We start from the raw sequence: 24580 nt of genomic DNA, 5'->3' as shown, positions 1-24580 counted from the left end.
GATGTCATGTCATCTAATAACGGTGTTTTAAAAATCTGTGCTCAAGATCTAATTCAATTATCATTGGGGAATTTGTAGTCTTATTTTTCCATCTATAGAAATTATGCTCATTTAATTTGATGTAATTTGCTTGAATGTGGCTTTGAACTGCACGGTGGCCTTCGCTGAAGAAAAATCCCACAATTTGACCACACCATCCAGGCAAAACTGAGACACTCTGTTTGCAAATACTGTGGTACAATGTGGAGCAAAGAAGCTTCTCATGGGATTAGTCTAGGTTAGGTGACTTTTGAAAACATCTGTTCCCGTTCTGAGATGTCTTCTAATGTCTGAGTTGGCCAGGAATGTCTCATTGTTAAAGGGTGGGGCCTCTTTCATGCCCAGCCGTTCTTTGCCTTTGGATTAGTCATCAGAAAGGATATCTTTTGTTTTGAAAATTCACCAAAAGCTACCATAAATAACCAATCAAGCAGCCAGAACAAAGGGGAGGTAAGCCGGCAACACAAGTCGAGGGGTAAATAAGACCCAAGGAGAAACACTGATGGAGTGTTATTAAGACGAGACACAAGAAGAGCAACATGTCAGAAACACAGGAGCAAGAACTGGAAATAAAACTAGAGGCTGTGAAGAAAGGACAAAGCAACGCATAAACTCTAACCAAGGTTAAAATTAAACTAGACAACAAGGAAAACACAGAGGTGGGTAAAGAAATGGGAAATAGCAAATGAGACACAATAAGAAACCAATGGGACTTTGTCACAAATCACAGGTGACACACATTGGTCACGCTGAGTGGAGCCGACAGGAAGTGTGAAGAGAGGCGGACTAGACAGGCAAGCGACAAAATAAAACCAGAAGTGACAAACACTCTAGGGAAACACAAGAAGACTCCTGACAGTCATAACTGATATCGTCTCCAAATTGTAAGCACTATATGGATCTAAAATAAATGAAGGTACAAAATAAATAAATAAAAAGGAGAGCTTTTAGCGAAAGGTACATTATTTTTGAAAATCTATTATTTGAAATGCAACCACTGTAGTGTATTGAGGAGAACAGAAATCAAGCTTCTTTTTTTTTCTTTTTTCTTTCTTGGAAATATGGCTGAAGAAGGTGAATTAATCTTAATATTCGTGGTCTGATTGTCTGCTGTTATGCTGAGTTTTGCTTAAAAACACTGACAGGGTCCAACGTGTTGGATGAGATCTGCAGACCAGATAATCAAATCAGAATTGTTAAGTGTGTGTGTGTGTGTGTGTGTGTGTGTGTGTGTGTGTGTGTGTGTGTGTGTGTGTGTGTGTGTGTGTGTGTGTGTGTGTGTGTGTGTGTGTGTGTGTGTGTGTGTGTGTGTGTGTGTGTGCGGCCGATCCCAGTGGCTCCATATCACATGCTCGGCAGCGTGGGAATGGGAATGTTTCTGGACGACGTCACCGTGCGGTGGCTGACCCCACTGCATGGCTGTGGGAACCAGTGAGATCCCAATTATCCATGAAGAGAAGTCGTTTCCCCCGACCATTCAATCCGTTTCGTCTTTCACGATGTTGTTTCTTCACTCCCTATTTATTCCTCGACTCTCTGAGAGTGACGGGCGATACGAACACATTGAAATTGTGCCTTTAATTTCTGGCAAGAGCCATTTATGTTCATTCCTACTGCAGCTATAGTGCCAACAACTTACTAGAACTACTTGGCAACAAAGACAAGATGTTCCACATGTGGTGCACATGCAGTGTGATTACATAATAGACAGTAATTTGTTGACTTTAGGTCAGTTACATGTGAAAAATGGGTGTTTAATTATAATATAGTAGAATATCACATGCGATGGACATGTTGCATGGCTGTGGATTCTGTGTGAGATCTGCCTTGTTTTTCTTTCCTGAATGAGCCTCAGTACAATGGAGACAGGGTTATTTAATTGGTCACTGACTTCTAAAGTCTTCAAGATGTGCTCCAAAGTGCCTCACTTGCCATTTCCTCAGCCTTTTTTTTTTTTTTTCTTTGTTTTTAAGAAAGCTGTTGGTTAAAATGATGTCTGTTGGTGGGATTACACGTGTCCTCTCATGTTTGGCTTCACTGTAATGTGTTGGAAAGACAAGATTCTTAAAGGGGTCTACAGACTTCCCTTAAAAAGGCTTTAATGGTCTTTTTTAGTTTTCTCTCAGTGGCAAAACCTTTGTAATCATCCTACCAACTGTCTGGAGTTGATATTTTCAGATCTTTAATTGGATTGCTGTAAAACACGACCGACTGCGCTCCCATCCAGATGAATCACTTTCATGGACCACCAAGGTAACATGTTAATTGGTACCACTATACTTGTTAATGACCACTTACTTTTTAGCTGTTCGGGATAACGAAGCAAACAATAGCCTGCCAATGCACAAAACCAAGTCGGTTCACATAGTGTCGCACCTTGTAAATGATCTTTCACGGTTTTGCCTGAAGACAGACGTGCACAATAACAAGAATGTCGAAAGTTTTACTGGCACGGATCGAGCCATCTGGTATGTGTAATAATCCTGGGATTACAAGATGACACTTATAGCTCACACTCCTAATTAGCTGGTTCTGAATCACCTGGATCGTCGTATTACTGAGGGATAAATACTGTGCAGCGCCACTTCAAACCTCAATGTGGAACTTTTTGACTATAACTGCTGGGAGTGAGAAAAATACAAACATTTGCTGATGCTACTGAGTGTTGGCAAAGACTTTGACAGCTGTGAAACTAAAGAAGATGGTCTCGGCATCTACTCGTTTGACCACTGGAATGAGTTTCTTTTTCTCTCTCGTCTCCCGTAAGGAGAATTTACAATCAGGACTTGGTGCGTTTGCTTGGGATCGCACTCGAAAAGATCCAGAAGGGCCGCATGATTTAAGTGTTTTGGCGTGCACATTGAGTTCTCCGGAGCAGCTTTAAGAGGTGGTCTTCGGCCCCAGACGAACTCTGCTACAATGCCAGTCTCATCCCAAGGTATTCTCATCACGGGTGCGTACGGAACGCTTCACGCTCTCCACAAAGTGGAGTTAAAATGTTGGCATTTCCACTTGATGAGAGAGAATTTAAACTGCACAACCTTCTGAATTGTGCTGAGATCAGAATTCGGTTTTTTGTTTTTTTATCCGTGCTTCGTTAGGAAACTCCATCTTTGCATTCCACCACTAAAACGTCTTCCAATTCTTATTTAGATTTCCCTTTTCCTAATTAGTAGCTGTTTAAACATGGCACGTTATCAGGCTCATGTGTTATCGGGGTACAAAAGAGCCGCGTAATGAAGAGAGAACGTACCGACCATACATCACCCTGACAGTATAAATACTGTAAAAGACAGAGAGGTTTAGCAGCTGGTGATCAGTCGTGTGAACTCATTGGCTTGAAGACATCAAACCCTCCTGTGCTTTTGACTTTAACTCTCTCATTTTTGAACTTTACTTAACTTTAGCCTTTAAATAAATGTCTTACATCCAATCGTACTTGAAATTCAGTTAGACTTTTTTCATCCGACTGTTTTCCAGCAGAGATCAAATGACCGTCAGTAGTTGGACTTTCCTCTTTTTTTGTTTATTTTTCTTTACTTGAGAGTTGTTGACCGTTGAAATATATCCAGACCTGGCATCGTGACAGCGGTTTCATGTGTATTTGTCTTACTCCTCTGTAATTTCTCAACAAAGTTTAGATTGGCCATGACCAACACAGAAGGCCTTGAGCCACAGGCATTTCGTACAAACACACACCCAACGCAGGAAGGAGCAGTGACCGGTCAGGGTTAAATATAGGACCCCCGTCACCGCTCCGCTGGGACTGGAAGAAAACACAACCGTAATCAAGGACACGTCTCGCACTCCCACATGTTAAATAAAGGTATGTTTCTGTGTGGAGTCCGGGCACGGCGGGTGGCTGTTGTCCACCGGATTCCTGTGGCCCAGAAAACAATGATGTGTCCCAAACCCCGCTGCTGGATTTGAGGAATGCCTCTTGTTGTGTTTCGTGCGGGCACGCACATGAAAGCTGATGGAGGAGAAAAAAGAGAGGGAAACACATAAACCACTTCCGCTCTCTGCAAAGTCCCCCGACAAATCCCAACACCACCCTGGAGAGAAATACCTCCCAGTGAAGTATGCACCCAGCGTTTTCTTTTGCATCCACGCAAAACTGTGGAGCCGGACTGAGAGGGGATTTCATCGCGGTCAAAGGTGCAATAAAGACCGACACGTGCTCAGTTGTGTGTCTCCCCTCCTCGTTGTGTCTCACAAGCTCTTCCCACCGTTCGCCCGCTCAACAGCTGGACCTTATCAGCCTTTGGCTTTTAGCGACTGTCTTACACAATCCGTCGTCGAGCTGCCCAGCCTCCCCCCCGTTTCTCCAGCCTCCTCCCCCTCATTTCCTCTTGGCCCGGGTTCCCACTCTGTCCACCTCTTTTTCATTCACCTCTGAGCGTGATCCAAGTTTTGGGGGCTCGTTGATCAAGGATACTAAAAATAATAAAAAAAAATCCCTACCTAGCGCGTTGTTGGAACACAGCAGAAAGCACCTTGCACTACGGAGTCGACCGTTTCCATTTGTTGGCCAGAGAAGGTTCACATGTTTAAGAAAACATGACCTTCTTTCCTCATCTCCATCCCTCTCCCCCAACGTGACCCCTCCCCCAGCCCCTCTACTCACCGACTCATTCCGATCCCAAAGCGCTTGGCTTCCTGCCTCTCACTTCATTTTGTTGATAGCGTTCTCAATAGCACTCCCCCAGCTTTCTAGTCCATCATTCCTCCTCTTTCCCGCCGCCTCTCTCTCCTCCTGCGTCAATCCAAAACAAAGACATCAACAAACGAGTAACCTCAAGAACACCTCCAGCTCCAACAGCGCTTCATTGTTTTATTTCTTTTTTTTCTGCGTTGCTTTTTTTTCTTTTCTTTTTTTTTTTTTTTTGCATGAGCCGGAAATTCCTGGGATATGTTGCAAAAGGAATGGGCCACATTGCTGGGTTGCTGCACGTGCAGTTTAGTGGGTGGGGGTAGCTGCATATGTCATGATTCAAAGTCACGTTCTGCAGTGATTGTTGGAGTTTCAGCTCCCCGTGACCTGCAGGTCAGCCTTGTACATGTGGGAGTGAGACTGCAGGCTGTAGATTGTTGCGCCAAATTCAGACCACAGGAATGAGCATATATGCATACGGTTAATAAAAACCCTCCTGCATGCTTGGTCTGTTGAGCTTTTATCCCTTTGCTCTGTCTTGTCTGTTACTAATCAGACTGCTGATGCAGTGACTTTATGCAGATCTGTGCATGCGATAAAGATGCGACCAAAACCTTTTTGTGTGCAGAGTAACGGAGAGGTTGTAAAACGTTCACACCTCCGTTGCATTTCCTTCATTTCACCGCTAGATGCTGCTACTAACTCACCAGTTACTGCAGCTGTTAATCGAGACGCATCTGGACAGAGAGGAGTCCTGGACCCATGATAAACACAGAGGTTTATCATTTCTAGGCTAGTTGAGGTTTTCTTGAACACTGATGAGTCAAATAAAATGATGCTACAATTTGATCCATGATGGGTCATAACTATCAAAATGGGCTGGGTGCCTATGGCCAAATACACATGGTTTAGGAAAAAATACATCAAATAACTATAGAATAACTCAAAAGCAGCTAATACAAAACTAGCACAAAAAGATGCAAAAAAAACTAACAAACAAAGGAACTGGAAATGTGCATAAACACACTGTAAATAACAACCAATATTCTACCACAGAGATGGGAAATGACCACAAACAGATCAAAAATAGAATCAAAACTATCAGAATGATCACAAATGGACAAATACTCAACAGAAACTATTTCAAAAGAGAGAAACTTTCAGCCACAAACACGTCGCAAACAAACACAAAACATCTACAAACAAACAAAAGAGGAAACCAAAAAACCAAAAATTATCATAATCACACACACTCACACACACATGCAGTATCAATAAATTGGACTCAAATGTACCACAAGGGAAACAAACAGACGAAAAATAGATTAAAAAGAAAGATACAAACTCCCCACACATAAACAAAAACCGAATGAGACTCATAACATCAACAAAAAGCTGCAAATCTGCCAGAAAGGTATGCGACCAGACCACAGACAGCCAGAGGATAATCACTGGAAATGACAACAAGCAGAAATTGTTTGACCACAGAAAGGCGCAAGATGAACGCAAAGAAATACAAAACAACCACAGAGAGCAAACAAAGCTCTGCAGTCTTCATGGAGAAAACAATTACGCATTTTGTGTTTTTAAAGAGCTTTCAGGTGTCGAGTCCCGGGGGTCCTGCTGCCTCACACGACAGCCATACAGTCTAAGTTTCCTTCTAAGTTCATAATTTTTTTTTAAAAAGACCAAAAATATATTTTCCCATTTCACAGCTCTTATTGAATTTTATTGCTGTTTTTCTAAGTGTTTATATTGTTCTTATTGACTCGCATTGTTATTTTCTGAAGCGTTTGATACTGTTGCTCTTAACTTATACTGTTGTTTTAGCACTTTGAGATTTACTAATGTAAAGTGCAATACAAATACACTTTATTATTTTTATTATTATTTTATTTTTTATCTTATTATCATTATTGTTATTATTATTAATAACCCATATCTTAAGAAATTAGCACTACATAATTTCACTTTATTAGCACTAATAAAGATTAGACTAACATTCAAATAATTATAACTGTCTAATAATGCTGATCTATATTTATAGATAGATAGATAGATAGATAGATAGATAGATAGATAGATAGATAGATAGATAGATAGATAGATAGATAGATAGATAGATAGATAGATAGATAGATAGATAGATAGATAGATAGATAGATAGATAGATAGATAGATAGATAGATAGATAGATAGATAGATAGATAGATAGATGCTTGTATGTGTGTGCTAGTTTTACAATCAGTTTCCATTATCTCCCCTTGTGTGCAGGTTTATTGTGAGGTTAATTGGTGAATGTTTCACTGTGTTGGCATTGCGATGGACTGGAATCTTATGCAGGGTCTATGTTCAGTTTAAGCTGGGATCAGCTCCAGTGCCTTCCAACCGTACACTGCATAAAGTAGTGTAGAAAGATAGTCTTATCTCAATAACTTGCTTGGTTTGCATATGCAAAGCTTTTGTAGATTAATATTGCCTGCATCTCCCCAGACTCTGACACAATAAGAAACATATGAGTGGACCAGAAAGCAGAAAAGTGTGTGTGTGATGCTCTTTATGGTATATGTATTAAACCTGGTTTCACCTGTTATTCATGTGCCACCAGATATATTTGTACACATATAGTGACATTATCAATGTCGCCCATCAACTCATTCATGTTTTTCTTACTGATCAAGTAAGTGTACTGTATTATATGTCACATACACATACAGTATATGTATGGAAATGGAGCGGCTGTTCACCTGGCTCTAATAAAATGAAAAAAAATTCCAAAAATAAGGAAAATGTGAAGTATTACAAAAGGAAAAAGAAAACACAACTATACACAAAAACATAAACGTGTACAACTATATAATAAGCACAATCAGGCAAAATCATGGAATGCACACAGTGCTAAATGTTGATGTCAAATTAATCTAGATTAATAAAAACATTAAAAAAAGGTACAGGACATTTATAAACTACATAATAATACATGGTGGGTTTAAGCCCTTCAATTACGGTACAAATTCCAAAGGGAAAAGGCCAATAATAGTTTCAGCCAATCAGAAGTGAGGGTCTTTACGCCTTCTGGAAAGTGGCCAATCAGGGTCTTCCGTTTGAGCAACATTACGTTGCACATGCTTTTTTAGCGGAGTGAGCCCCGCCCCCAGGCCATTAGCCCCGCCCCCGGACCCTCAGCCCCTCAAGCAGGGCGGACCGGAGGAAAGAAAACAAGCAGTCTCACTGTCCCGGGACGACTCGTGTCATTGATGGTTTTCCTCAGGATGGAGGGCAGCTCCTGAACCAGGAGACATGATTAGCGGGAAAACGAGCAAGGTAAGAGCAGAAAGCAGGTTAAATAGTTCAGCGTGTGTCTGTGTGTGTGAGTGTCTGTGTGCGCGCGCGCTCTGGATGGAAGCGGGATGCTGCGTTCAAACTCAGGGAAGCTGCGCACTTCATGTGTTGGGACGAAGTTTGCTTGTTCGAGCCGTTTCTCTTTAACAAGCACCGGTTAATTGAAGAAAATAAGCAGAAAGGACTGGACAAAGTGGGGAAACTCTTCTCGGAGTCACTTTAAATCTGTCTTGAAGTTTTGTGGTGATGTTTGGCGCACCGTGTCGCACTTCATCACAGTGACAGGAAAGCTTTGGCCAGAGTCATATGATGCGTTCAGGGTCCCTCAACACTTTAACTCCAAATGTCTCAGGAAAGAAAGGAGAGTCTATTTAACGATTTTACATTTTTCCTCTTGGACATGCCAGCTGGATCAGCACCGAGGGGCCAAGGACAACATCTAAGAGAGGCTGTTTGGATCAGGTCTCTTTCCTTCACCTTGTTTCACTGAACATTATTATGTAATGTGAGGAAGAAGACAAGTTGGTTACTTTAAAGTACCTCAGGGTGGATGGAAACAAAGATTCACATCTTTTAATGAAAATACACACACACACACACACACACACACACACACACACACACACACACACACACACACACACACTCACACACACACACACACACACACACACACACACACACACACACACACACACACACACACACACACAATTCAATCTAATACTTTAAACAATTCAATCTTGTTGAAGGCACTTACATCGATGTAATGATATGTAATATATATGTCATTCACATTTTGATATTTTTACTTTTCAAGCTTTTTTTTACTTCTTTATTTTAAGTCTTTTTAGTCATTTCTTCTTTTACTGTTTTCTACTGATCGGCTGATAAAAACATAAAATGCATCACATTTTGAGGAATCTTAGAATCAATTAATCGCCAATTTGAAGCCTTGACTGTACTGACTGAAACTTTAAATACAACTAAAACTATTATATTTGTATATATGACATCCTTTGCTTGTTAATAGAAAGAAATCAATGAGTTGGCAGCATGAGACTGGCGGAGCGGCTGTGACTTATATTTTAATGGGGAGAAGATCATTGGGTGGAGTGTGTGGGGGAAAAAAAAGTCTGATTCACAAATCTGTTTTCAGTTAGCAGACTTTTTCCTCTTGTCATGTGATCATGTGAACATTTTCTGAAATGAAACCATGTGAGAAGCTCGGCCAAAACGCTACACCCAGTCTTGGATTGGTCATCTCTGCTTGTAATATATCAGACAGCCAAAGAAACTGTTTTAAAAATGTTCCATTAACCAATGTAGGACTGTGCATTGGAATGGAGCGGTGTGATGCATGTCACAGTATGTGTTTAGTACTGTCTGTTAACAGCAACATTTGCATATTTTTCTGCTCAAAATAGTCACTAATTACTCTGTCAACTGGATAAAACCACTCTGAAAACAGTCTTTAGCACAATATATTCAGCCATAACATTTCCATTAACATCCTGAAGCCTCTTCCCTTCGTCTACATTAGGGCCAAGCGGGTCTTGTAAGGCCACCGTTGTGATGAGGTGTTATGTTCTCGGACCGGCCAGGATCACAGTGTCTCTGTGTAAACGATACCAACCAAGATTGAACGTGCTGTTAAACCCCAGTGAAAGATTTCTCTGAAACTTTCCATTGTGCTGTTTCCAAACTTCACTTTACTCTAGCACTCCGATTATTTTTAGCCCCTGTCCGATTTGTCTTTAGCCCCGCCTTGTGGTGACTGGCTGAATGAAACAGCAATTAATTAAACCACCGATGCATTTAGTACCAACAAGTGAGGAATTGACCTTTGACTAAGCCCCCTGAATGTAAACAAACCAATAGCATTCAATTACCAACTGTGCTAATATGGACAACTCCAACTGTTTGCCAGCTAGGTGGCAGCGTTGTCCTTTATTCTCAACCGTTTCCTGCATATAAGGAAGCTTCAAGCTAAGCCGTTGGTATTAGCATAGCTGGCAAACAACTAATGGCCGATTCAAATAAACATCTAACTATAAATCCATTATTTAAAAAAAAACTTGATAATGTTTTTGGGATTCAGCAAATGTGATCTTGTGACATTGAAGCATACACCTTTTTTCTTAAGCTCATCATTCAGATTTTAATCTGACATATAACCAAAGTGTCAAAATGGTGTGGAAAAAGGATTGATAATCTGCTGACTAATATTTTGGTGCTTGTTGTTGTTGCCGTCGCTTTGATCGTCACGTGATTTTCTGCTGCGTTTCTATTGGCTGTTTGGTAGCTGGAGCTCACAGGAGAAGACTGCGGTTGTGAATATTTCTGTCACAATCAGAAAATGATGTCTGGAAGTCTGTTATCACTCGACTGTCAATTTCGATCCTTGAATCCCTCTCACTGTACGGCACCAACGAAGAGTTATCTTCGCAATTCTATGTCTTCTGTCTGTTACAACAAACAAAATATGTTTTGTTGGTTAACCTTTGATATGAACCAAACAAGGCTTTTTCGTTTCAGCCTGTGGGAAATAGTGGTTGACATCACATCGGTCCTGCGAACACAAAGTATGTTTTATACGGTAAAGTCGCCATTAAAGTAGGTCTAGCTCATAGGTCTAAACAAAAAAACTAATGCACATAGCTCTTTTTTTAGTCAATCGTTCCTCATTTAATTTGGTATAAAAGCCCCGAGTGTTGAAAAATGAGTTTGCACAGTTGTTAGAACCTTGTTGTTTGACAGTGATGACAAACCAGTGCTGAATGTGTACACATGTTGCCTTGTGTGTGGACGGATTTTCCTGAGAACAAGTTAAACAACAATGATACAGAGGAAAAAAACTCTGTCACACACCACACAGACATCTGGTCCGGGTCATAGTCGGCCCGTCATTGCTGCAGCTGCGTATGCAGGCAGACTCGGTTGCGTTGTTCACACTCTACCAACTAATCATCACTGGCTTGACACCACCGTCCCTTGGCTTGTCTGCGTTCCCATCCTGCTTTGCAACACGGGGAAAAACAACATACAAAATTAACAACAAGATAACATTGTCCAACCTCTCTCCAGCTTTTCCTTTACCGATAGCGCGGTCAGTCATTTTTATCCTATGGGAACGGTGTTCAGTGCAAAAATGCCGTTGCCGTTTCTTGAAGTTACATTGGGATGAAAAACAAGCACATTGAGACGAGGCAGACCATTCCCCAACAAGGTAACCAAACAGAGAGTTGAAACATGTCTTTTATGTTCCTGAAGTTGTACCACATCGTCCAAAGGAGCCAGTTATTGCGGGTTTGTGAGCACAAAGGTATACAATTATTTGCAAAATGTAGTCCAGGAAATTGCCAATGACGAGCATCAGATGCTATGTGCTTCGCGGTACAATGCGGTGGTTGTCCTCGGTGTACAGTAGGCATTCTATATTTGTGATAATTGGGTGTTACTGAGAAGTTTCATTACCCAAAAATGGCAGACGGTGGTTGTGTTTACTGGAGAGTGCTGAAACAGAGGCTGGCTCACATTCCCTTGTGCCAGATGCAATTACACCAGGTGCAAATCCACAGTAGCTGCTATTCACTCCCACCTGGAAAAACCTGGAGCTTTGGGACGGGGCGCATGCTAATGAATCCCAAGCAGCAAGCCAAGCACCATCCGAGCAAGCGACTTGATCCGATCTGGTTCTGACTACTGCAACCACTTAATCATGACGACTCGGTGACGTCACGCACCAACCACGGCACGAGGGAAGTATTTTGTGGCGAGAACCAGGAGGTCCATTTTGCCAGAAACTATAAGCCAAGGGTGTCAAACAGATTTTAGTTCAGAGGCTACAGTACATACAGCCCAGTTTCATCTTTAGTGGCCCGGCGGGTAAACTAGTGCCACAATAACCTTTAAATTTTAACTTTAAAAATTTTCTTTCTTGTGGTAAAGTGTATACATGTGGAGAATGTCTATATTATTTACACAACCAAACAATTACTGTGGAAAATGATTACCATTTCAACATTAAACCAATTTTATTCAAACTTTCTGGTGCAAAATACAGTGAAATGTCAAAAAAAAACCTTCTCTTGTCGCTGTTGCATTATGCACATTTTAGCAAACTCCCTGGCAGCATGGCTTTGAGGTTAATTTGATAGCAATGAGGTACCTAGCTTTCATGGCGGCTTCACCGCTATTTCAGTCCGGGTCCCAGTGTTGTGTCTGCTACTTTTATGAAATGTGTTAAACAAAAAAGTATGTTTTCTTGGAAATTCTTAAAATATTTTGGGTGGTTTGGTCAGATTGGAGCCTCTTGCAGGCCCCACGGGCCTTATGTTTGACACCACTGGTGTAAGCAAAAAGCAGCAGGGTGTTTAAGGTGGTGTCGCTGGATTGGGACCTTTCTGTGTGTGTGCGTGTGTGTGTGCGTGTGCGTGTGCGCATGTGTGTGTGTTTACAACAGGAGTCCTGCAAAGGAACGGAAGTGTATGATGGCGGCGTGCTGACCTCACCTCGGGAACAGGCAGTCTCTGTTCCCGTCGTTGCCTGTCCCACCCTTTAGACACATTTATAAGCTCACACGCCAGCCTTGATGCCAACAAATGATGCAGGAAGCGAGACACCGGCGATGTACTCCCAATGGAGGGTGGGAGTAAAGTACACAAGTCACAAACCGGGCGGTGGGGTGGGCTGTCGGGCGAGACGCCGCCTCACTACATGGAGAGTTTCTTGCCAGTTTCTTGCCATTTCGAGTCCGGCTTTGAGAAGCAGAAATCGAGAGTGGGGGCATTTCCACTGGTGCTGGAGGTCAAGTCTGTAAATTCCTCCTGAAGAGGTTTTCCTCTCAGTGCAGCACTCTGAGGTGGCCGAAAGGAAAACCTGCTTTGCAGATGGTGGTCAGATTGATAAGAAGTTGACTTCTTCTCAGGAAAAAGCTTCTGGTTTGTTTTCCTCCAGCAGTTCTCTTTCAGAGATACAAAACGTTGGCACACCTGTGACACTGAGAGTTTGTGACATATTGGACTATACGTTCGGCATAAAATGAAGAGAAAAACAACATTAGTTCCTATCACAATTAATAACCCAGGTATTAATGTTCTGCAGTGTTTTAATGGGACTGTGTTTGATGGTTAAAAAGAAGGTTCTGTTATGTTCACGCTAATTAGGGGCCGACCGATATGGATTTTTTTGGAGCCAATTCCAATATCGGGGAATCAAAAATTCAGATTTATCGGCTGATTAAATTTCTTTTACGGTAAGTGCTGGGATGACGCATCCATGTAAATACGTAATGACGTGCGTCGATTCGTCACATCAAAGATGGCGGCGTCCGGTGAATGTGGCAGCAGCGATAAAAGCGTGCACGCAGAACAAGCTAACATATCAGTCAAGTGTGAATGACACGACGAGGCACATCGTGGGAAACTTACTGAGTTATTGTTTATTTCACAAACTACTCAACCTAACACTGAGGTAAACCACTCGGTTCAGTGAATGCGCCGTCGGATTTTCACTTGCTGGAGCGTCCTCTACTGGATACATAACACAAGGACATCAGAAAACATCATACTCCCTGCACGCTATTAATGAAAAATAAGTGTGAAGATAAGCATCAATCAGCCAACCTTTGGCTGATTATGATTATTCTCTAATGGCTATAATCGGTCAGTTAAATTGGCCGGCCAATTATTCGTTCGGTCCCTAATGATACCCAGTAAAGAAGGCCAGAAATCACAATCTGAGGGCTTATTAGTTTATGGAACATCATTTAGTTTGGGTGCACACACTATTTTCTGTTCTCTTATCTAACTGTGCCTTTTTATTCTTTTCATTATCTTCAGTTTATTCCACCTTAAGCGCAAGTAATTTGAGTATTTTTTGCACAAAGATCACAGACTCCTTTCTGTTCATTCAAATCAAGCTATTGTTGGGATATTTTCCTGAGATAAAGAATGTTTTGTAAATAATATTAGTTTGATTTGGTTGCAGACTATTTCCTGTTTCACTTGGTTCAGACTTTTATTGGTTAATTCCACAATCAGTGCAACTCACAAGCACACTATATTCACTTTCACACCACTCAGGCATGGTCTTTTTTCTGTGAATTTCTCGTAGAGTGATCAGAATGTTTTCTCTTCCTTTAGTACCTACTCAGGTACTGTCAAACAAAAACACTTATTTCGCAAATAATTTGACATTTCCTGTTTTCAGCCGCGTTTTCCATATTGTGTGACCCACACAGTGGTAAGTGGCTGTAGTTGAAGAAAGGCATAGTTCTGCGGTCTGTTCACACTGAGAAAAACACTATCAAGATATTACAACTGAAATCGTACCCATTTCTTACTGATCCAACCGTAATTAAAACTGCAATCAGCCTTGGACGGGTCCGGACACACCCTCGCACGTTGGAATATCGTGCATGTTGAGATTTGTTGGGATAACCATAATCCGTCAAAGTGTCAAAAAATGTCAAATTCCTGCTACCACAAGGTGGCGCTATGACTGTGAATGGACATCAGTGTAAGGATGTGATCAGGGCAGGACTTTGATAAAAACATGTCAAGTTTTAGTCAGATTGTAGGATGTAGAGCAGAACTGCGCATCACTTCCTGTTTGATGGCGATGCATCCATTTTTTTAGGTGGCAGCCATGGCAGCCATGGCCACGTCTTTGGACTATCACGGAAGAGTTTAACAAGTTTTCACAAGGAAGGCTTGTTTTATACTACTGACCAAATATTAGGTCTCTTGGACTAACCCCCGCCTGGGAGGAATGAGTTACAAAAATATTAATAGCAAATGGTGGACGTCCTGTTGATAATAATTCCTTGTAATCCAATAGAGTTTTTGCACCACTTGGTGCTCAGACCCTAATGAAAAGCCTATTCCAAGAGTTGAAAACATCAAGAAATCACATTTAAGAAATGATTTGCTTCAGTTTACTCTGTAAATTTCAATGATCAAATACTGTTGAGAAGTTTAACCTCACAACCCCGAGTAGAAAACCTTGTGAAGCACCTGCCAGCGTTTCAGAGCACAGTGGTCATTCTTAGCCCGGGGCTAACGATCTCAGGATCTTCAAACAAAATGCCACTATGCTGTAAGTGACAAACGCAGAGTTCTTCAGTACGCAGTAAGACTTTCCCCTCCAGGCGGGCGCCCTCACTGACCATCTGCAGCTGAAGTCACAGCCGTGGACCCTCCCACACAATGCTCATCATTGTGTGACCGTCAAGACTATTTTTGGAAAGGAACAAGAGCAAAAGGGGCAAGAGAGTTTCCAGCGACATGTGGGTGTATTTGTTTTTACATTTGTGTGTGTGCATCTCTCATATATGACCCCCCCCACACACACACACACACACACACACACACACCCTGCATTCAATCCAGCTACTGTTGGTGAGAGAGGGGAGGGACCTCTGGTTAGAAAGCATCTCTTTGACTCTGACATTTATGCTCCTTTTTTGGCCAACAGGCTAAAAATATTAGAAAAAGGACCTTCTTGTGCGTAGCAGATGTTGCAGGATGGGGTGTAGGTTGGTGATGGCGGTGGGAGGGGGGTCTCGTCCTGGAGCACACAGGGACAGGAAGGGCCAAAGAGGGGACGGCTGTCTGTTACCAGTCAGGGGAAGCACGACTGCACGTGAGTAAAGCTTTCAGGTGGCTCTTTACTACCTATTCGTGTGGAAACTGAGGCAGGTCTTGGCTGGTGGAGGCTGAACCATTTACTACTGTGTCTTTGTGTGTGTGTGTGTGTGTGTGTGTGTGTCAGTGTGTGTGATGGATGGATCCAGTGTGATTAACCCGTGTGGTTTGCCTGTCTGAATTGAAGTTGTTCTCTGCAGAAACCATCCTCCCAGCAGCCGTATCTCTAATAGCTCAGAGAGCTGTTTACTGGACAACACATGTATCACCTTGGGAAGAGTTTCCTCTTTTTTTTTTTAATCCATTACATCTGTGACAGTAATTACCATCCTGGGGAGCTCTCCTCAACATCACAGCTTGTTTTTAATGCTCCTTCGCTCAGTCTTCCAGCTGTTTTTTGTTGTGATCCTTCACAGAGTCGTAAACCTTCACTGTGGCTTCCTTTTCTGGACTCCCAGGTCGAACTGATTGGAGACTTTTAATGGACTTCCATTCAAAGCCTGTTTACAGATGATATTCATTGTTTGATTTAACTGTAAATAGATTTTGTTATAGGAGGCCTGATAGAGGCCGAGTGCTCGGGGCTTTCCAACCGCAATAACCAAGAAAAATTCTGGAATTGAGACTTTTAGTTGTTATATTTGTTTGTTTTTGGTATTCATAAATACTTACTTAATACTGCAACGCCCCACTTGATCACAATTTTGTACGTCGAAAAGAAAGACAATAATAACAAGTAGTTTTGAATCCGTAGACATGAAGTATCACGGCCCAAACTGTAGTTTTTATGGTGACCTCTAGTGGCTGTAGTCATTATGACAGTGACCCTGTAGAGAACAGGAGACTCGTCATCAGCTGAGGGTGGTTGATGGACTAAAGCTGCGTTCTGATTATCTCGAAAGATCTGAGCTTTAATATTGGAAAAAAAGATTGTGATGTAATGAAGGGCATTGAAGGCAGGCAAACCTTGAACTTAGTCTCCAATGATGTAGTATGAAAAAGATATCAGAGGTCTGATAATGTAACTTTCGAAGAATATTTTACGTACATCTTCTGCAAACATTAACAGAAGATTCTCTTTGTGATGCCTCTTAGTTGTTGTCCAAACTGGAGAATTGGTGTATTTTCTACTGCTTCACTGTGTTTATGTTTGTTTCTGTTCCACCAAAAGGTTTCATTCATTATTGCTGTCAAATGCTGACAATTTTTAATCAGATTAATCACAGGGTTGTTGTGGATTAATTTTGATTAATCGCTATTAAATCTTTATTTAACAGTTCATGTTGAATAAAAACTTCTTTCTTTTTCAAAACAAACATTGATCCACATTAATGTTCCTGTTGCTCTTTTTTCAGCAGCCACTAAGATAAACTCACTTGTTGATATTGTCTGAGAGGAGAGCTGACCGCTTCTTATTTACAATGTTGCTGTGACTGACAACAGTCTGCAGAATCCCCGATTAACGTTTGCTTCACGTTAATGTGGTATTTTAAACTTCGGATAAAAGAAAACTCCTTCCTGCAGAGTGTGCGTGATACTTTGTCAGTCAACTGAGTTAACATTTTTGAATCGGATTAATCATGATGATGGATTAATCTGGATTCATTTTGACAACCCTAACAATGATAAATAAAAAAAAAATTGCATGATTTTGCAGGTGTTTATCCACAAGTAAATGGCATTTGTCCTTACTGCAATGCCATTTGATGTGATTTCATGACATCTCAGAGAAGGCTGGACAATAAAATCGAATTAAATGTTGATGTGCAAGTGTATGACATGTTTTCACACTTTTTGTTAGCTGCCCTGCCAGAAACTGGATTTTTGTTGACTTCGTGGCTGATCCAGAATCTGTTTGGGTATCTACCCTATGGATCACTGAATATCGACTGTAGATTGATAGTATGAAATCTAGTTCTACATTTCAGATTGATATTTCTCTGAATCCTGTGTTCATGTCATTCAGTCGAATGCTGACAAATCCTATTCTTTTAATTTCAAAGGATGCTTTCAGGTCGAACGCTGTTGTGCATTTCATATGCAACCCAGTCAGATTTTGTCTTTCAGAAAATATCCAGTGCATGACTCGAGTTTTTTTTCTGATTGGAGTTTGACTATAGGCTGTGTTTATCTCAGCAGATCTCAGTTTATCTCGGACAGGTGACACTCAGATTTAAATATCCAAAGTGTACACTTCTAGCATTTTATTTCTGATCTTTGATCTTTCTGACCAAACGGATGAACAGAAGCAGATCCTTCATAGCCTTAGGATGAAAACCTTCACAAGTCACGTCAAACTTGAATCAGCTTCATAGAAATCTTTGACTTTAGCATAATTCATCTTTTCTCGAGTTTTACCTTTTTAACCAAGTTGCCACATTGAGAAGTGCTCTGACCACCAGACTCTAACTATAAAGTCGCTTCAATCTCGCCACTCTGACCCGCTCCATCCCTCCCATGAACCAGCGGGGCGGCTTTACTACACCTTGCGGCGTGCTCGGCAGCGGAGCCGTGTATACACTGTCTGACCATGATTGGCTGCGGTGGGAGCGCATAGTGGTCCTGATTGTGTGTGAAGCATAAAGAATGCTGCCAGCCTCTCCCCAATGTGTTTATCTCTTCTGCCCACACTACCGCCGCGGTTCAGCTGACAGTAACCGGGTGCTTTTTTAAACTGGCTGTGGCCCCGCGTGTATACTGATACTGGATCGTAAACACGCATGTAGACTTCGGTGGGTTGGAAGGAGTGTTTTCAGTGTGTCTGTGCGTGCGGAGCTGCCGGTCAGGAGGGGATAAATGTCACTGCACAGCTCCAGAGAGTCCGTTACATAAGGTGGCAGTCAGGTTGGTCATGAGGAAAGACGAGCGCTGGTATTTGGGAGTCAGGACATTGACTCTGAGATTAATCAAAGCCGGGTGAAGATAAGATAACAAACGTTTAATGACAGTCATGTGGATTTTGGCAGAAGAATGAAGAGGCCACATGGTGCTGACATTCTCACAGTGTCTGAATTTTAGTATAAGATACTGTCGGAATTATGATCCTCTGTATGAGGAAAAATGATTCATAGTCATTTCTCTTCTATGAAATTATTAATTTGAATATAGAGCGCGCAAAAAAAACCTTGAACATCTTTTAATGTCAAAGGAATACTTTTATTTTGGAGTGGGTGCAGGAAGTTGTTGGATTAATCTGATTGTTGGTTTGTAATTCAATTGTAATTCATGAATATAAAGAATGAAAATCTCTTTACTTGGGTGGACGATTATAGTTAAATACATTAAACCTAACATTATTTGAGCTATGATTTCTTTGTAATAATTTTTTTTATAATATGTCCTAATATCATATGCATTAAATGTGTCAACTTTTATGTCAAAAAATAAGTAAATTCTGTCGGAATGTTAATTAATTCTTAATTTTTACATATTTTTTTCAGAATAAAAAGTTTTTGGAGCTTTAAATCACCTCTACACTTTTATTAAATATGATTTAAGCTAAATTATTAGAATCTTAGAAGCAGAGCTCATTTAACATGCAGATAACCAGTGCTCTTTGAGTTTTTTCTAAGGAAAATCCAATTTCATTCACAATCATCTTCACCCTCCAGACCTGCTTGAAGTCATGCTTCTTGTTTTTGTACACATGCAATGTTTTGTGGTTACACTGCACATGATGGCCGAATTACAATTTTTTTTAAATGTATACCAAAATCAGATTGATAGGGCTGCAACTAACAATTATTTTGCTAACTTAATTTGTTATTTAAAGAAACATTTTTGTTTTGCCAGGTAAGTTGTTAGGAGCATATTCCTATGAAGCTACAGAAAAGCACAAGTGAATTCTTCATTTTAAAGCATTTTATTGAAATAAATTCTGTTAAACAGCTCGAAAGAAACACAATGACCTTAGATAATGCTTAATGAGCAATAAGTGGACACAACTATATAAACTGCTGTCTAACCTTTGTCCCAGTTTGTAGGTCACTCGTGTTTTTTGTGGATTTAGTGTGAATTGCTGCCACACTTTAGATGACTTTTTTCCTGAAGTTTCCCTCGTGATGTTTCTCTTTTCTCCCGTTTCTTGGACTTTTTGCTCACCACCGCCACCTTGTGGAAAGCATCGATTGCGTTGTGGCGCACGTGGTGCAAAACAAGGCCAATTGTTCACTTCTCTTTCTGCTGTGCTGGTAGATTACAGCCACGGGTGGCTCATTACTGCCACACGGTGGTCGCTGCTAGAACAGATTGGTTGAAATTGTGAGGAAGAAAAAAAAAAAGCGGGCCGCTTATGGTAAAAAAAAACAATTAACCAGCTAATTCATGACTGAATTAGTTGACAACTATTTTGATAATTGATTTCAATTGATTAAATACCACATGGCACATCCTTTCCGTCTCCAGCCGCTCTGCGTTACATAACCGACCCTCCATCCGAGGTTCCGTGCTGCTGGTAGTACAGCCGCTGCACACGGCTGACAGAGGGTGATGCCAGGCCGGCAGCTGTCCAAACACCGTCCAGTCTCCAGGACGGCCAGTTGGAGAGGCTGGATCATGGAAAAAGTACGCAAACAGCCTTGATTCTTTGTTACCAAGGAGGAAAAGCACACATTGTGGAAACAAAACATCCCTTTCTGTGTGGAAGCGTACCTTTAATTACCCTAAAGCTGCGGCAACTGAGAGGCAACAGTGTCGTGTTCCTACCTACAACCACTCATCATGGCGGTGTGTGTGTGTGTGTGTGTGTGTGTGTGTGTGTGTGTGTGTGTGTGTGTGTGTGTGTGTGTGTGTGTGTGTGTGTGTGTGTGTGTGTGTGTGTTTGCTCCCCAGATAAGTGAAAGGGAAAACTTCACTGTCCCAAATTGTGCCCTTTTGACTGGATCCCTGCCATTTTCCAGAATATTCGCGTTGCCTTTCAGCATGACATCGCACATATTACTCGTTCACATGCGAACCACCTCCTACTTTTTTCTTTCTCTTTTCCCCCCCTTTTTTTTGTTTTCTTCCCTCCCGTCTTTGCTTCCATTATGTATCCAAGCATGAGAACATGCGTACTTAGCCTGTGGTCGTTAGTGTTCTCATGTTCAAAGCCTCCTCAGAGTCAAAGTCAAGCCCAGTCATCTGCGGATCTGATCCCATGTTGGGAAACAAAGAGGCACTGGGAGGGAACGACACACACACACACACACACACACACACACACACACACACACACGCACATACACACACGCACACACACACACGCACACACACGTGACGAAGCAAAGTAGCCTTTTATTTGTACTTAGTCTCACTGTTTTTCAAGAATTTGTGACTTTGGCTCTTGTTTCACTCCCTCACAATTCTTCACACACTCTTTAAATACAAGGACTGGGAAGTTTGGACAACCTCACTTCATGTTCCTTCGAGTTCCTCAGCCAGTCCTGCTAAAAAAACTGTGTTATTCAAACATGAAGTCATGTGTCCCCCTACCAGTAAGACTCAGTTTTTTCTGAAAAACAACTTGTTTCCATTAAAACCTCAAGTTGACTCAACAAAATAGAGTTGTTCTTAGACTTCGATCAATATTCAGTAAATTCAGACTACAGGATACAACAATTAAGTTTCTCCCATCGATTTAATTTGTTTTGGGTTTTCAAAAATAATTCAATGCATTTCAATTACAATAGGGAAGGAAACATGATCTCATTTTTTTTTTACCAAACTTAATTTAACTCTATTTTTACAGGAGTCAGCTTACGATTGATAATAAATTATAGGTTTATGTGTCTGTATCACTGTTAGCAAGGCATTATAAATTAAGTTAATGATAGTCATAGTAAACTCATAGTTTTAACAGTAGTACTGACCCATACATGCTTGTGTGTGACCAATATCAAGATTTGTTCAACTCAATGGAATCCAGCTGCTCTCATCAGAGCACCGACTGCCAGGAAGAAACATTTTGTCAATGCAAAGAGCCAAAACATGAAAGGAATGCTCCCCTTGCAAAATGTTGTGACTTTCACAATAAAATGTCTGAGCTGAACAAGTTCAAAAGTCTTAAAGATGTCATCGGAAAGCTTGTAGATCATCTCGAAGTTCATACAGCTGTCATATTTTCACCTCCCTTTGTCACCCTGATTCAGTTTTTAAGAGCTCAAGTGTATTCATAAAGTTTGTAAGTTACATTTTTAGAAGAGGAAGGTTACGGATCATGTGAAGTTGAACCAGCTCATTCATGTTTACTGTGCACAAACTAAAAAGTCTTAATCGTTGATGGGTGGGAATCCTTCAGATTAGTAATGGAAGATGACCAGAACAAAAGTTCAAGAGGGGAGTGGAGAATGGACCGAGGAGACATTCGTACACAAGCGAGCGTGGAGCAGATCTGACAGCTCCAAGTTGCTGCCACTGTTGCCGCCGACCAACTCGCTCAATCATTATCTAATTTTCTGCTTTCCGCCTCTCAGTCTTATCTCAGAAGGAGTCGGAGGAGTCGAATGACCCCGTGTTTCTAATGGCTGAGAGATTGTAACGTTTGCCAAGTCAAACTCTTGAAAGGAAGTCAAGCAGGCTGATTCCGAGCTTGTCGACTCTCGTCTGGTCCGATATCGTGTGTCTAACTCCATGTTTTCTCTGTGTCTAAGAAGGCGGGCAAGGGGGAGCCCCACGCCTTCAAGGAGAAGACCTTCAAGAAGAAGCGGCAGTGCAGCGTCTGCCGGCAAAACATCGAAAACGTGGGCTCCTTCTGCAGAAGTAAGAAACACTTTGGTGGCTCTTGAAATAACACACAACTCGAGATTGTGTTTGACAGAACTAATATATATATATATATATATATTTTTTTTCTCTTTCATCCCCCCCGACTTGTGTTTCTCTTAGTATGCAAAACTGCCACCCACAGAAAGTGTGAGGCCAAGGTAAGGATCAACCTCAAGAAGCTTCTCAATGCTTGTAGGCTTTGCAGTGTTGGAAATACTGACGCATGTCTTTAAATAAAAAACAAAAACAATGAGCACAAGCCCACATTTTAGTACCAGCATCAGCGACATGCTTCCATTATTTTGGTTTCCAGCAATATCGTCCTGTCGCTCCCTCGCCTTCTGCAATAGTTTCGTGGCGTCCCGGATGAGAAGTAGAGCAACCAGGAGGTTATTTTGAGAGGCATAAGTCTAGTGAATTGATGTTTTGGTTCGAAGCAAAATAATGAGAGGCTTCATTGATAAACAATCGATCATTTCAATGTGGTTTGCGTTTAAAACAAAAAAGAAGAAAAAAGTAAAGATTCGACTGGAAAGCTGGATAGTCGAACAAAACAAGGCGTTTGTGGAAACAACCTGTAAATTACTTGTTTAATACTCGTGGATAAAAGCTTGTATTAAAATCCCATTTACTGGGACTTGGTTAACCTTTTAGCTGCATTTGGATTTGAACATGACCCACGTCAAGAGCCGGTCAAAGAAAATAAAAGCATTTCCACAAGCTCCTCAAGTCAGAAACCCAAGGGTGGCCTTGTCAAGCATGGTCAGCACACTCAAATACTACTTGTGATTTAGTAAACCCTCTGGGGTTATCCACACAATGTTCAAACACCAACATAGACTGTCAGAGAGATTTCTCCAGGAAGACTTGTGTGGCTCCGTAGATGGATCACAACTTCAACATTTTTAAGACATTCCATAAACAGCCAGTCATCTGCTGAGTCAGCAGTTTTCTATGGCTACTCCGTAAAAAGTAGATGGGAGGAGAAACAAAAAATGAACAAATATTCAACCAGAAGCCTTGAAAAGATGTTCAAGAAAAGGCCAATCTGCCAGTGTGAGGCACGGACGAACATGGAAGAAGCACAAGCATCAATTCAGTTTATCACCGTATTGTCCAGACTATTGAGCGCACCTGAATATAAGCCGCACCCACCACATTTAGGCAAAATAATTATACATATCTAGACCACGTTGTCAATGTAGGGAGGTAAGCAGGGCTCGACATTAAGGCCCGAACGTCCGGGGCTAGTAAAAGCTTTGCTTGGGCAAGTGAATCATCTACCCGCCTTGCCTGAGCAGGCTAGTGATTTTTTGGCGATATTTTGACGCCTTTTCGGCAAACATCACTTAGTATCACCAACGGATCACACCATGGCTGGGCACGGCCATTTTTGCGTGACGTTTCAGTGAGATCTCGTCCCGAGAGCGCGATCTCGCGTGATCGCTGATGATAGCGCGGGAAAACGGCGTGAAACGTGAATGAAAGCATCTGGAGAGCGCTGCTGGTAAGATAGTCGTATCTTATTGGTGGCAAACACAAAATACATCGTAGAATACAATAATTTATACACAGAGTTGAGCGTAGTAACTTGACATACATCAGTAGTTAAATTTCAACAGTGGGTAAATGTAGTAAATATCTAAAAAGGTTACCCCAAACAGTAAAACAACCAAGTTGGACCCCATGCACCCAGCCATGTTGGACGACCCGACCCCTTCACAAGGGTCCAGTACTAGAGTCAAATTAATTTAAGTACATGTACTTGTACTTTAATGACTGGGGGGGGGTATTTGTCAAAGTCATGCACCCATGTGTTCAAGTGTTGATCTACCCTAAGGGGGGTTGGAGGAATTCCAATATGATTGAGTACATGGGGCACACCCTACTTTTATAACATAGTGGGGGTAGGGCAGGGGTCTAATTTTTAAACATATATCCAGATTTTAAGTTTTGTAAAATTTAAGTACATGTACTTGTACTTCTATGGCAGAGAGGTGGGTTCATGATCTCCAAATTCCAACCCCCCCCCCAACCCCCATAGGGTAGATCAACACTTTCTTCTCACTTGAACACATGGGTGCATGACTTTGACAAGTACTTTAAATGTTTCAGACAATCATGTATTTTAGGTATGAAAGTTAAGACTGTG

The 24580-nt window shown here is 41.4% G+C and overlaps 1 protein-coding gene across 3 annotated transcripts in view; it reads left to right on the top strand.

Moving 5' to 3' along the window:
* The window catches only part of tns2a (tensin 2a), a 73443-nt gene that overhangs the window by 6907 nt on the left and 41956 nt on the right, over nucleotides 1–24580 (top strand). For 2 of the 3 annotated variants that reach the window (XM_080469549.1, XM_080469547.1), the window contains exons 2-3: nucleotides 22314–22422; nucleotides 22549–22586. In XM_080469549.1, coding sequence (XP_080325675.1) covers nucleotides 22314–22422; nucleotides 22549–22586 — 147 coding nt within the window. The remainder of the gene's footprint in view (nucleotides 1–22313; nucleotides 22423–22548; nucleotides 22587–24580) is intronic. The other variant, XM_080469548.1, reaches the window with a different exon arrangement.

This window comes from Lipophrys pholis (genome assembly GCF_963383615.2).
Source record: "Lipophrys pholis genome assembly, chromosome: 8".
NCBI lineage: Eukaryota > Metazoa > Chordata > Actinopteri > Blenniiformes > Blenniidae > Lipophrys > Lipophrys pholis.
Note: the sequence above shows the minus strand (reverse complement) of the source record. Positions and strands in the feature narration are given on the sequence as shown.